Genomic DNA, 13,212 nt, shown 5'->3' with positions numbered 1-13,212 from the left:
TAGTGACGCCGGTTCTAACGCCGATCCTCACGGCGCCATTGTAGGCCCCGGATCGGCGTTAGACCGGCGTCAGAATTTATTTTTTAATTTTTTTTTCGAAAACACTATATATACGCGCTTTGGACGTCATTTTCATTCGCACCACTTGTTTTAACGAGTACTCTCTTTATCTTTCTTTCTGTACAAGATCAATTTAAGAAATGAGTAATGCCGGTGGTAGTGGTGGTGGTAGTGATGGGGATGCTGATGAGTACGAGCGTATGCTGAACGTGAGGTTGATCGATAGATGCAGAGTTATATGCAGCCGCCGGTACCTCGCCCACGACCAGTTGTCCGCCGTCGACAAGTGGTTGATCGTGATCATGTAGCTGCACATCAGTGCCTGTTCACAGATTACTTCGCAGAGGAGCCGCGTTTTAACGCCAACCATTTCAGGCGTCGTTTTAGGATGAGGCGAGACTTGTTTATGCGTATTGTTAACGGTTTGGAGCAGTGATATCTGTATTTCCGCTTCAGGCACGATGCAGCTGGCAAACCCGGCCACACCCATATTCAAAAGTACACTGCGGCAATCAGGCAGTTGGCCTACGGCACTTCGGCAGACATGTGGGACGAATACCTCCACATCGGTGAGACGACTGCCCTCGAATGTATGAAGTATTTCTGTCTGGGCGTAATTGAAGTATTCGGTGATCAGTATCTCCGAAAGCCTTCCCCCGAAGATTGCCAGGATCTGCTGCGGATGCACGGGGAGCAGCATGGGTTCCCGGGAATGTTAGGCAGCATAGATTGTATGCATTGGGAGTGGAAGAACTGTCCCGCTGCCTGTAAGGGGTTCTACACGACCGGCTACAAGGGAAAGAATCCCACGATGATCCTCGAGGCCGTAGCTGCTTACCGGCTGTGGATTTGGCATGCGTATTTTGGGATAGCCGGTTCGAACAACGACCTAAACGTCCTCAACTCGTCGCCCCTTTTCAACGAGTAGTGCCAGGGCGTCGGTCCGACCATCAATATTGTCGCCGACGGCAACCAGCATGATATGGGCTACTACTTGGCGGATGAGATATACCCTAGGTGGCCCGTCTTTGTGAAGACGATCCGGTGCGCATCAGATGCGAAGAAGGCCTACTTTGCGATGCGGCAGGAGTCGGCGCGAAAGGACGTGGAGCGCGCATTTGGCGTGCTTCAGGCTCGATGGGCTGCAGTTAAGGGACCAACACGCTTGTGGAATGTCGACTGCATTGCTGATATAATGTACGCCTGTATTATCATGCACAACATGATTGTCGAAGATGTAGGTGTACAACTGACTGATTGGGCTAATGACGATGATGAAGCCGGTCCAAGCCACGGCGTCGCCGCCGCCAACGTACGAGGTGGGGCACCTCACGATGAAGAAGCCCTACTCCAAGCACATGCCGACATGCGTCAGACGGAGGCTCATATTCGACTTCAATAGGATTTAATTGAAGAGTTGTGGGCGCGGAGGATTGGAAGGCATTAGTTTTTATTTAAATTTATGTAATTTTTTTAAATGTATTTTTTTAAAATTATTGTACTTTTTGAAATTTTAATAGTATTATTCAATTTTCCTGTATTTATCTCATAAATTAAATTCCGTATGTTGCTACAATTGTAAATTAAATTTATATAATTGTTATTAGTGATGTGGATAGGCTATGTGAGAGCTATTTGATGTCCAGTTGCATGTCCAGATGATGTGGCAGGAGGATTTTAGTGCTGAATGATGTGGCAGTGGGAAGGCTATGTGAGGGCTATAGGAGATCCTAGACCATTGTGGATGCTCTAACTCCGCGTAGTAAAATTCAGTCGAGCACTTTCACTTTTCTATTAATATATACCATTATACCTAATAAGTACTAGTATTAATTAAATTATACTGTATCTATTTATTTGTTGGATATATTTTCCATCTTAGTCAGGCTGCAAATGCTCAATATTACTAGATAGAGCCCAAGCCCAATAAACCGTAATGTAAGCCCACGTCCTAAATAAAAATCCCCCTTCTCTTGGAATTTATATTCACTTGCATAAGTCCAAGCCCAAAAATTATACTATTGTCCAATTGTGTGCGACATAAAATCCATAATTAATACTCTATCCGTCCTACTATAAGCGAGTCATTTTCGTTGTTTGGAATATACAAGTCATTTTTAGCAAAAATAATGCTCTCATTCATTTTACTTATACATTACTTCACTCATACATTACTTCATTTTCACTAATTCTTTAAATATCAATTTCTTAAATTATATGGCTAAAAGAAGCGCCTCGATGATGGAGAAATAGAGACAGAGTATAGTAATTGAAAACACACCTCACATATAACAATAAAAAAGAGAGTTAGCTCTGCGTGTGTGAATGGCCGTGGTAAGAGCATCCGCAATGGGCAGACGATAGGCCACCCGATGCCTCGGGCGAGCCATCGTCCGCCCACTGTGGGTGCGCAGACGATGCCCGATGTATCGTCCGAGCCCTATAGATCGTCCACGCCATCGTCCGCCCACTGTGGATGATGCGGACGATGGCGCGAACGAAGCAACGCGTTTTTATTTTTATTTTTTTAATTTCAAAAAATTTGTTTATATAAATACCACCTACTCCACCTTCATTTGTAACCTTTCCATTCGCTTTTTCACACGCAAATTACACTATAAATACCCAAATTGCACGATGGCCGGGTACAGACCCTGACGAATATCGGATATAGGATTTGTCGTTTTTAATTAATCGTGGTATTTTTTAATTATTTTGCATTGACATATTTGAAAACATTTAAATTAATTAAAAAAACAATAGTGAAACCTATATGGACGGCCTTTAGGGCGGCTTATAGGGCGCCCCACTGCAGGTGGAAGGGTAGGAGGATAAAATGCTGACGTGGCGGTGCATAGGGCGGGCTTTAAGGCGTCCCTTAGGGCCCCCACTTCTAATGCCCTAATGCTCGAGTTCAAATTCACCTTGACGTGATCTTCAAATTCATACTAATAAACTTAAAAATAAATTACAAAAAACAACAACTGAATGACAACATTTTGAGCTTAATAAATTAAAAAATACTAATAATTAATAATATAAAATAAATTTTGTCATATTTAAATTTTAAAATGTACAAATACAAACTAAAAAATGACATTTTCTCATTAACTTTATTAACTCTTAAAACAACTGATTTTGTAGCAACAACTCGCTCCATCAAACAAAGATTGTCACATTTTTCTATTTCCGTCCGTCCTACAAAATTTGTCTCATTTCACCTTTTACCATTTTTATAGCGGACGTCATATTCCATTAACTCAGTCCTACTCACATTTTATTATAAATTTAATATATAAAAGTTTTACGTCTTCAGTCAAAGTGAGACAATCTTTGTGCAACGGAAGAAGGAGAATTCTTTTTCAAATCATTAACTATATCAACGAGTAAATTCGGAATGTGTATACGGGTATATATCCGACCCGAAAATGAGTTCGGACCCGATTCCGTGGGTCAAATTGGCAAATCCATCTGTCATCTCTTCTTCATTTCATTTCAGCTCCTCTTCACTCTCACCGGCTACCGCCACCGCCGCCTTCGCCGCTGATGATTTCCGCCGTCCTCGTATTACCAAATACTGTAAGACTTACTTCATTAAAACTTTAATTTGACATTATTTATAATCGCCAATGAGTTCAATTGTGGAGCTACTTTTGTAGAATTGAAATTGATATATTTGATTTTAGGGTTCTGAAGGATGAAACTCTGAATAGTCTAGCGTAAGTAACTGTTTTGTGTGTTTTCTTTGAATTGATATCTTTGATTGAGGACTTTGCTGATTGGTTGTTGCTATTGTTTGATTTTTTTAAAAGTTCTGTGGAATGGAGGAGTCATGGTGGCTGAACAAGATAAAGCATCATGCAAGGTGCAAGTGCGTTCTAATTTGAGCATAGAAATCATTCCAAAATGCTTCCGCTCTCTACACTAATAAAAAGCGGTTTCACTCTCACACCGAAAGATTTCAGCAATTTCTTTCTCTTCCTCTCCTGGAATCGAAGATTCCAATCCATCATTCACCTTTTCTCCCAACTCAGTTGCAATAATATTGAAGCTGATGTCCGGACGCGCACAATTTATACTGAAGCTCTGCTTGAGCAACACAAATATGAGGAAGCAGCTGATATCTTGAAAACTCTAACCGGAAAATCCAGTATTTTGCATAAGAATCAAATATTTAATACTTTGATTCAAGGAATTTGCAGTTATAATCGAGATCCTTAGAGGGGGCTTTCTATGTTCAAGGATTTCTTGAAAATGGATGCGGTTGTTCCATCTTCTCGCACTTTCTGTTTGTTGATATGCTGTTTTAGCAGAATGGGGAAAATGGATAGGGTGATTGATTTGTTGGAAGTTATGTCTGGTGATAAATTCAAGTACCCTTTTGATAATTATGTTTGTAGTTCTGTTATTCTTGGTTTCGTGAGGATTGGGGAGCCTGAACTTGCGGTTGGGTTTTATGAAACTGCTCAAAAGTCAGGTTCTTTGACTCCTAATGCCGTTACTTGTACGACAGTTTTGAGTGCTTATTGTAAATTAAGAGATGTAAACAATGTTTCACATTTGGTTACTTGGATGGAAAGTAATAAGTTGCCCTTGGATGTTGTATTTTATAGTACTTGGTTGCATGGATGTTTAATGGAAGGAGTGGTTTATGAGGCATTTCAAAGGTATAGAGCAATGGTGGATACTAAAGTTGAGTTGGATACCATTGCTTACACTATCCTCATAGATGGATTTTCGAAGAATGGATATGTGGAAAAGGCTGTAGGATTTTTGCGCAAGATGAGAAAGGATGGACTTGCACCAAATTTAGTTACTTACACTGCAATTATTTTGGGGTTCTGTAAAAAAGGGAAATTAGATGAGGCATTTACAGTTTTTAGCATGCTCGGCAGGTTGGGGATTGAAGCTGATGAGTTTACATATGCTATTTTGATTGATGGAGTTTGTAAAAAGGGTAATTTTGATCTTGTATATACTCTGCTCGATGAAATGGAGAAGAAAGGTATAAGTCCTGGTGTTGTAACATACAATACTGTCATCAATGGATTATGCAAAGTTGGGAGGACAACCGAGGCAGATGATTTCTCGAAGGGCATAGTTGGAGATCTCATCACATATAGTACACTTTTAAAGGGTTATGTTGAAGAGCAGAATTTCTCTGGGATCTTAGAAACTAAAAGGAGACTGGAAGCAGAAGGTATTCAGATGGATGTGGTCATGTGTAGCATACTAATAAAAGCCCTACTTATGGTTGGCTTGTTTGAGGATGCACTTGCAGTTTATAAAGGTCTACCACAAATGAACTTGTCTCCGAACTCTGTTTCATATTGTACTCTGATTGATGGATATTGTAAAGTAGATAGGATCAATGAAGCGCTTGAAATATTTGATGATTTCCGCCGGACCTCAAGTCCGTCAGCTGCTTCTTACAAGCGTATTATTTTAGGGCTCTGTAATGAGGGTATGGTTGACATGGCTACTGATGTGTTTCTTGAATACATGTGGAAAGGCATGACTTTGGATAGAATAGTGCATATGACATTGATTGAAGCAACATTGAACAGAAAAGGTGCAGACAGTGTTTTAGAAATTATCTGCAGAATGAAAGACATAGGGCCTCGAGATTTACAGATTGTCTGTAATGATGCCGTTTCTTTGCTCTGCGAAATGGGTTTCCCTGAGGCATCATACAGTGCATCAGTGGCAATGAGAAGTGAAGAATTAGCTTTGGAAAGTATGGGTTATTGTTCAATAATAAGAGCACTTTTGTTTGAAGGTAAAACGTTATGGGCTCAGCTTATTCTTACTTGCTTCATCAAGATGTACGGCTTGTCTGATCTTTATGTTTGTAAGACTATTGTAAATTACCTATACTTGAATAATTTGAAAAAAGCTCTTGTATTTCTTTCACGAATGAATGAGAAAAAGTGGAGTGTAACCATTCCTATTTCCACTTTTATGACACTAACAAAGGATGGAAGAGTTGTAGATGCATACGAGCTCATGATGGGAGCAGAAAGTAACCTTCCCCGTATGTATCTTATCAATTACTCCGTTATGATTGATGCCCTGTGTAAAGCAAAGCACATCAACAAGGCATTAGATCTCTGCACTTTAGCCAAGAAGAAGGGATTAGTTCTCAACATAGTCATCTATAACTCTGTCATAAATGGTCTCTGCAGCCAAGGTTGTCTGATTGAAGCTTTTCGATTGTTCGATTCACTTGAGAAAATAGATATTCATCCTACAGAGGTTACATATGGTACACTTATTGACGCTTTAGTTAAAGAAGGTCTTCTACAGGATGCCAGGATTCTCTTTGAGAGGATGCTCCTCAAGGAAATTAGGCCTAATACTCATATTTATAACTCGTTGATTAATGGATATTGCAAAGCAAGTCTACTTGAGGAAGCCATAGAGATTTTCCAGGATTTGGAGGCACGGAATCTTAAGCCAGATGGATTTACAATTGGTGCTCTCACCAATGGTTACTGCCAGAAAGGTGACATGGAAGGAGCTCTTAAATTTTTCTTCGAGTTCAAAGCTTCAGGTTTGTTACCAGATTTTCTGGGATTCATGCATCTCCTCCGGGGTTTGTGTGCCAAAGGAAGGATGGAAGAGTCCCGGAGCATTTTGAGAGAGATGCTTCAGACCCAGTCAATCATTGATCTCTTACAAAGGGTCGATACTGGAGTTGAGTGTGACTCGGTGGATAACCTACTTGTTTCTCTCTGTGAGCAAGGACGTATTCATGATGCCCTTTCCTTGCTTGAAGAAGTTGGTTCACTGCTTTTCTCTGCTAAGAGTATTTCTTCTTGGCATGTATTGGATCAACATGAACTAAAAGCAAATCCTGAAGTAGCACATTCAAGCTATGCTGGATCTGATTTTCTTTCCCTGTCATCCGACTACACAAAATTGGATGACATGCTAAGTTCTATTGAACCTGGAAAAATGCAGCCGCTGAATGATTTTAATTCTTTTTATTCTCTTATTCATTCACTGTGTTTGAATGGGGAGCTGGCTAAAGCAAATAAGTTGACTAAGTTGCTAATGAAATCGTGAGCTGTTTGCAGCACAAAATGCACATCTATTCTGTCACAGGAATGATATCTCTGCAACTAGTATCTGCAGGTATATAACACTTTCTGCTGATGCTCTTTATTCCATGTTAATATACTTATGAAGTAAATTTTAGTATGAGCTTGTGTTTCTTGGCTAGATTCTTCACCACTTACGATAGACTGCCAAAATTAATGCAATGCTAATGTGAATATCGGCTTATAATCTTAATCTTTTAGTTACAGATTGAATTCTTGATATCTCTGATTATATTTCCTTCATTATAATAGTATTATTTTAGTTTAGAGGAAATGGATGGCCGGGATTTCGTTGTTGAATTATCTTAGTTGAATTGACAGATTTTCTGCTTGGGCAGGCTGCTAAAAGAGTACTTAATCATTAAACTTTCTACACCTCCTAACTTCCAAAGTCAGTATCATGTCAAACGCTTATGATGACTTTATATAGTTATAGTGAAACTATATGCACATAATTCTTACCTTTTTTTCGTTTGAAAGGTTAAGTGTGTGTTCTTGCATAGAACAGGAGAAGCAGTTGTTGAATCCCACCTGAAATTCCGTATATATGTATTTTCCATTGTTGGTTGATCACCCAAGCTAATGTTCTTATGCTTTGCTGTATAGCCTTAAAGGTACCATCTGATTGCTCAAAGGTTCAAAGACCATCAAGAGTAGTCCACTCCATCTCAGGGGAGGAGATTGTACAGCTTCTTCACCAATGTCACAATCTGGTTGTTGCGTAACAATAAAGTAATTCATGTATTTTCTTTGCCCGTGCTGGTTTTACAGGTATCATGCACTAATTCATGACTTACATGAATTTTCTTACTGTTGCAGATTACTCTCATCAAATGTCTTGACAGAATATCGAAAGTAGATGCTGTAGTGTTCGATCCTTATGCGTGTAAGTAACCACTGCATAAGCCACATTTTCTGATTGAGGTTCACCTTCATCAAATGAAGTAGTAGTATAAAATGAAGCTGTTTGTGTTGGATCTTTCCGATTTTTGGGTCAGTGTAACATATCAGATATCTGTGATTCCTCTGTCAAGCACATTTGTGGTCATTCCTAATATAAGCTATCTGTGTTTTCTGTTGGCTTCATAGTTTCCGGGATTCTGCATAGCTCGCCTGAAGACGGATGGAATATCCTTATCGGAATAGTATGAAACCCACAACAGCCAAGTGCAGATATTCATACTGTATCATTGATTTAGCCTTTACTTTTTGTAAAGGTCAAAATTACTCAATTAAGTTGGGATATCTCAAAAAAAAATACGATTCAATTTAATTGAGACTGATGGGGTATTATTTTTAAAAAAAATGAGTGCTAAAAAGAAACGAAGATTTTAATACCATTGTAAATAAACATAAACTGGAATTATGGAAACGGCCAAAGGGTCCCATTCTGATTACCTCGTATCCAAAAAACCAGACATTATTAATTATTATGTCAAATCCAATACCAAAAAACAGGTCAAATATATTAATACAATAATATTTCAATATAGATATTGAAAGAGAGCGTTTTATTTGGTTGGTTATAATAATATTCCGCAAAGCATCATTTTGTTCGTTTTCTCTCTCTCCACCTTCGCTTTCTTTCTCTAGATTTCTGCTTCTTAAAGTTTCTATCATTTCTTGACCCAAAACCTTTGCCTGGATTTTCTCTAATCTTCTCAGATTTTCACAATTTCACGCACTCACCATTGTTAACAACCGTTCAGCTTTGATCTCGACACGCCTCATCAATCGCCATGCCCAATGGTTCACCGGAAATCCGATTCTTCTTCCGAGAAATTGTGTTGATGTTTTAGGGCAATGTGTTGATCGCGGAATTGCAGCGGAGAGCGGATAAAAATCTTCACTTTATGGCCGTGAATGTGTTTAAACATCAAAATTGGATCATACGAAAATCATCTCGAATGCCTTTTTTCATCGTGATCATGATTTTATTGGTATTGTAGCTGGATTGAAGGGGAAGAAACGGAAAAACGGAGAATAGGAAGGGGAAATAAGCTGTTTCAGGAAAAAAAAAATAGAAGAAAAAAAGGATTTGTTTACAAAATATTGTGGAAGCTGCAATGCCGGAAACGGCATCATGTTCGCGTCGTTTTGGTGGCCTTAGAGGGGTCAAATGGCGGGTGGATTTGGGGATTTTACCGTCATCTCCTTCTGCATCCACCGATGATCTTCGCCGTGTCACCGCTGATTCTCGGAGAAGGTGAGCTTTTGTACTTTTTATTGAATATCTTGATTTTGTTGCTCATTTTTCCTCTTTAGATGTATGTTTCAGGTTTTTTTGGCTATTTGTTGATTTCGTTCATGATTAGTTTTGTCTGTTAGAGTACATGTTTCGGTAGGATTAAAGGTGGTGTTTTCTCAGGCTTACGAAAAATGGTGGAAATTTGTTTTTTTATTAGTGTAGTTTTTCATGATCCAACATATGTTGTGATTTGTTAGTGACTGCTTCATGGTGGTGGCAAGAATTGTAGCTTATATTAATGATATTTTGAGCATTTGTTGTGTATCGGATCCACAAAAGATCAAATCTTAATTTTCTCAATAGAACTAACTATCTCTAAGTTTTCAGCTCGGAAAAATGGTCTAGTGTAATGTATTGCATTTTCATCTTAATTCGTGATTGTAATGCGTATATTTTACAGGTATGCTGCATTGAGGAGACAGCTTCTGGTTGATCCACATGTGCTAAAAGATGGAAGTAGTTCTCCTGATCCTGTCATTGACAATCCGCTGTCACAAAATCCTGGTAGCGTTTTGTTTTCTCGCGTTTCCATCATCAAAAAATACTCTCTAGCCCATACGGGTGTTTATAAGAATTCTCACTGCGATAGGTTTACAGGATTCCAGGATTCGTCCCAAATTTTTTTGCCTACGCTTTTGGAAGTTCTACACTTAGTTATATTTTAAGTTTATCTTCTGAAGTCAATTTCTCTTTTTTTTTGCTTTTGTCTTGTAGATAGCATGTGGGGTCGCTTCTTTAGAAATGCCGAACTGGAGAGAATGGTTGATCAAGATTTGACACGTTTGTACCCTGAAAGAGGCAGCTACTTCCAGACAAGTGGATGTCAAGGCATCTTACGGAGAATTTTGTTGCTTTGGTGCCTTAGTCACCCAGAGTATGGCTATAGACAAGGTATGAAGTGTTTATTAACTAGTGTTGATAGAGATGAGGTGGAATAGTTTTATAAATTTGCACGGTACTTCACAGCCATCTTTTTTCTTATAGTTATTAGTAATATAATTTAGGCCTTTGTGTGTGACAAGTAATGTTCTAGTGGAGTGAGGAGGAGGGTTTTTATTTTCTAAAGCATCATTTTGAAGCTGTCTGTGAGGTGCGTGGACTGAAATATGAGATTACTTCAAAGCACATTGTTTGGGTAGATTCTTTCGAAGGTTGCATTTATTCATATAAAACAGTCAAGATTAAATGAAGGGATAAAGATCGAATTCGATTGTTTCCTGCAGAGTCTTTCTTGACATTGGATAAATGAAAGTAACAAATTTTAGAAATGTAGGATTACCTCCTTATTTATGGCATCCTCAGTTATTAGATAAATAAGATCTATATATTTCTCAGGTCCTTGCAGTTATTGATTTCTTTATTCCTACAGGGATGCATGAACTCTTAGCTCCACTGGTGTATGTTCTTCATGTGGACCTTGAACGCCTCTCAGAAGTGAGAACAACTTATGAAGACCATTTTATTGACAACTTTGATGGCTTTACATTTCATGAAAACGACTTGACATATAAGTTTGAGTTCAAGAAATTTTCAGAATCTGGGGATGATGGGAGCAAATGTAAAAAAAATAAAAATATAGCCAGTCTCGCTGAACTTGATCCAGAGATACAAACCATTATCTTACTTAGCGATGCCTATGGAGCAGAAGGTGAACTTGGTATTGTCTTATCAGATAAATTTATGGAGCATGATGCATACTCAATGTTTGATGCTTTGATGCGTGGTGCTTCTGGTGCTGTTGCAATAGCAGAGTTTTTCACACCGTCTCCTTTCCGTAATTCCCGTTCTATGTTCACCCCTGTAATCGAAGCTTCTACTGCAATGTATCATTTGCTTTCCTTAGTTGATGCATCCCTTTACACTCACCTTGTTGAACTTGGGGTTGAACCCCAGTATTTTTCACTGCGCTGGTTAAGGGTATTATTTGGACGCGAATTCTCTCTGGAAGAGCTTTTGTTGATCTGGGATGAAATTTTTGCGTGTGACAATACAAGGTTTACCGAAGCAGATGAAACTCATGCAGAATCAGACCTTGGAGTCCTTGATTCACCTAGGGGAGCATTCATTTCTGCTTTTGCGGTGTCTATGATACTTATGATAAGGTCTTCATTGCTTGCCACTGAGACTGCCGCTTCCTGCCTTCAGCGGTTGCTGAATTTCCCAGACGATTCAAGTCTTGTTAAGCTTGTGGAAAAGGCATATTCGTTGAAGAGTCTGGCTGTAGAAGTGAACCATACCAGTCCTCAGCTCGTTCACCCTGGGTTCTATGAAGAAGCGAAGCCTGGGGTTACAAGGGGTTATATTAACCACTCTCTCGATGCAACTTCTCCAAGAACTCCTCTCAAAGATACACCGAAGAGCTACTGGGAAGAGAAGTGGAGAGTGTTGCACCACAAGCAAGAAGAATACAAGGAAGCTGGTGTGGAAGAAAAAGTGCCCCACATCCGAAAGGGCTGGTCAGATAGGGTTAAGCTTCTACATTCTAAAACCGAGCCCGAGCCATCCTCACCAACAAAAAGTGAGAGAACCAATCTTCCTGATCCAAGTATTAGGAGAAGTTTGTTGAGTGATCTGGCGCAGCAACTTGGCGCAGATGATAATGAAGTGAATGCAGTGTGCAGTGAAGCTGTAGAGCACCAGGATCCGATCGAGGTTACTGGACAAGATGTTACAAACAAGATATCAATTGATGCGTTGAGTACTGCCGGGAGCGAAGAAAATTGTCCAGATCTCTCAAATCCACCCAGTCCTAACCATACGAACATCAATCATGAGAATGTGTCGGAAAGAAGTAGCGTTGCATCAAACTCATCTGTTGACGTAACTGATTTTGATTCATGCAGGACTAACACAAAATCGTCCCCTCTTCTCGGCCCTAGCATCTCTCCTGACATCTCAAGATGTTCCCTAAATGACGATTTACTGGGTAAACCTCCAAAACTTATGCAGTACACAAGAACCCTGTCAGGTAAATTTAATTGGTTGCTGAAGTTGGGAAAAAATGCTAACGAGGGAACATCTGAGAGTCCCAGTATGCCCATTGCAACTAAATATCCCAATGGCCAGAACAGTGCTGCTGCTGCCTTTTCCGTGGATAATGCGTGTGATGTCTCTTCCATATCTAGCAAAGGTGAAACGGTGGATCAGAATTCATCAGTTAGCCTCAGGAATCTTGCTCAATCAATGCTCGAGAACATTCAGGTACATCAGCTAGCACCAATCCTTTCATCGTGAAAATCTTTATAAAACGAATGGATTTGGACTTGCTGCGTGAAAGTTAAGTCGACCATCCTACATCCCAGTTCCACACCCTCTTAAAGAATACGTCACCATATGAAACTCGTTTGTGATACAAATTTGAGCCTCAGCGCGTTTCGTTGAACTCGTTTATTTTGTTTTCCTTCTGCAGGTGATTGAATCTGTCTTCCAGCAGGATCATGGTGAATTCGAACCACCAGAATCAAAGAATGTGCTCGTTGGCGAAGAACAAGAGACAGCCATGTCCGCGCTCAAAGAGCTTCGGAAAATCAGCAGCATTCTGTCTGATATGTGATTTGCTCCATACTGATAACCATTTGTGTGTCGGGTAGCAAAAGCAATTGTTGCTCTGGCTTATTGTTTTCTTGTATGTATAATGTATGTATCTTCATCGTGACATGTATAATATCATTAATTGCACCTTGTATTTATACAGATTCTATCTAATAAAGAAATACTTATTCTGATTTTTCACAAAGAAACATATTCTTTTTAGCTATTATTTTTAAGTTTAGTTGAGAATATATGTAACATTTTGCAGGA

The 13,212-nt window shown here is 39.4% G+C and overlaps 2 protein-coding genes across 2 annotated transcripts; both read left to right on the top strand.

Moving 5' to 3' along the window:
* The first annotated feature begins 3,515 nt into the window (after window positions 1–3,515).
* Window positions 3,516–13,147, top strand: LOC121788081. Its single transcript, XM_042186953.1, has 10 exons — window positions 3,516–3,639; window positions 3,747–3,779; window positions 3,873–7,197; window positions 7,770–7,895; window positions 7,983–8,156; window positions 8,253–9,369; window positions 9,812–9,915; window positions 10,126–10,302; window positions 10,781–12,612; window positions 12,821–13,147. Exons 6-10 carry the CDS (start codon window positions 9,230–9,232, stop codon window positions 12,962–12,964), a joined length of 2,397 nt encoding a protein of 798 aa, XP_042042887.1. The 5' UTR covers window positions 3,516–3,639; window positions 3,747–3,779; window positions 3,873–7,197; window positions 7,770–7,895; window positions 7,983–8,156; window positions 8,253–9,229; the 3' UTR covers window positions 12,965–13,147.
* Window positions 4,375–7,128, top strand: LOC121787818 (pentatricopeptide repeat-containing protein At5g57250, mitochondrial-like). The gene has a single exon (XM_042186660.1). It carries the CDS (start codon window positions 4,375–4,377, stop codon window positions 7,126–7,128), a length of 2,754 nt encoding a protein of 917 aa, XP_042042594.1.
* Window positions 13,148–13,212: the final 65 nt, after the last annotated feature.

Source organism: Salvia splendens, chromosome 22 (assembly GCF_004379255.2).
Source record: "Salvia splendens isolate huo1 chromosome 22, SspV2, whole genome shotgun sequence".
Lineage (NCBI taxonomy): Eukaryota > Viridiplantae > Streptophyta > Magnoliopsida > Lamiales > Lamiaceae > Salvia > Salvia splendens.
The sequence above is the reverse complement of the archived record's forward strand: the minus strand, read 5'-3'. Positions and strand labels throughout refer to the sequence as shown.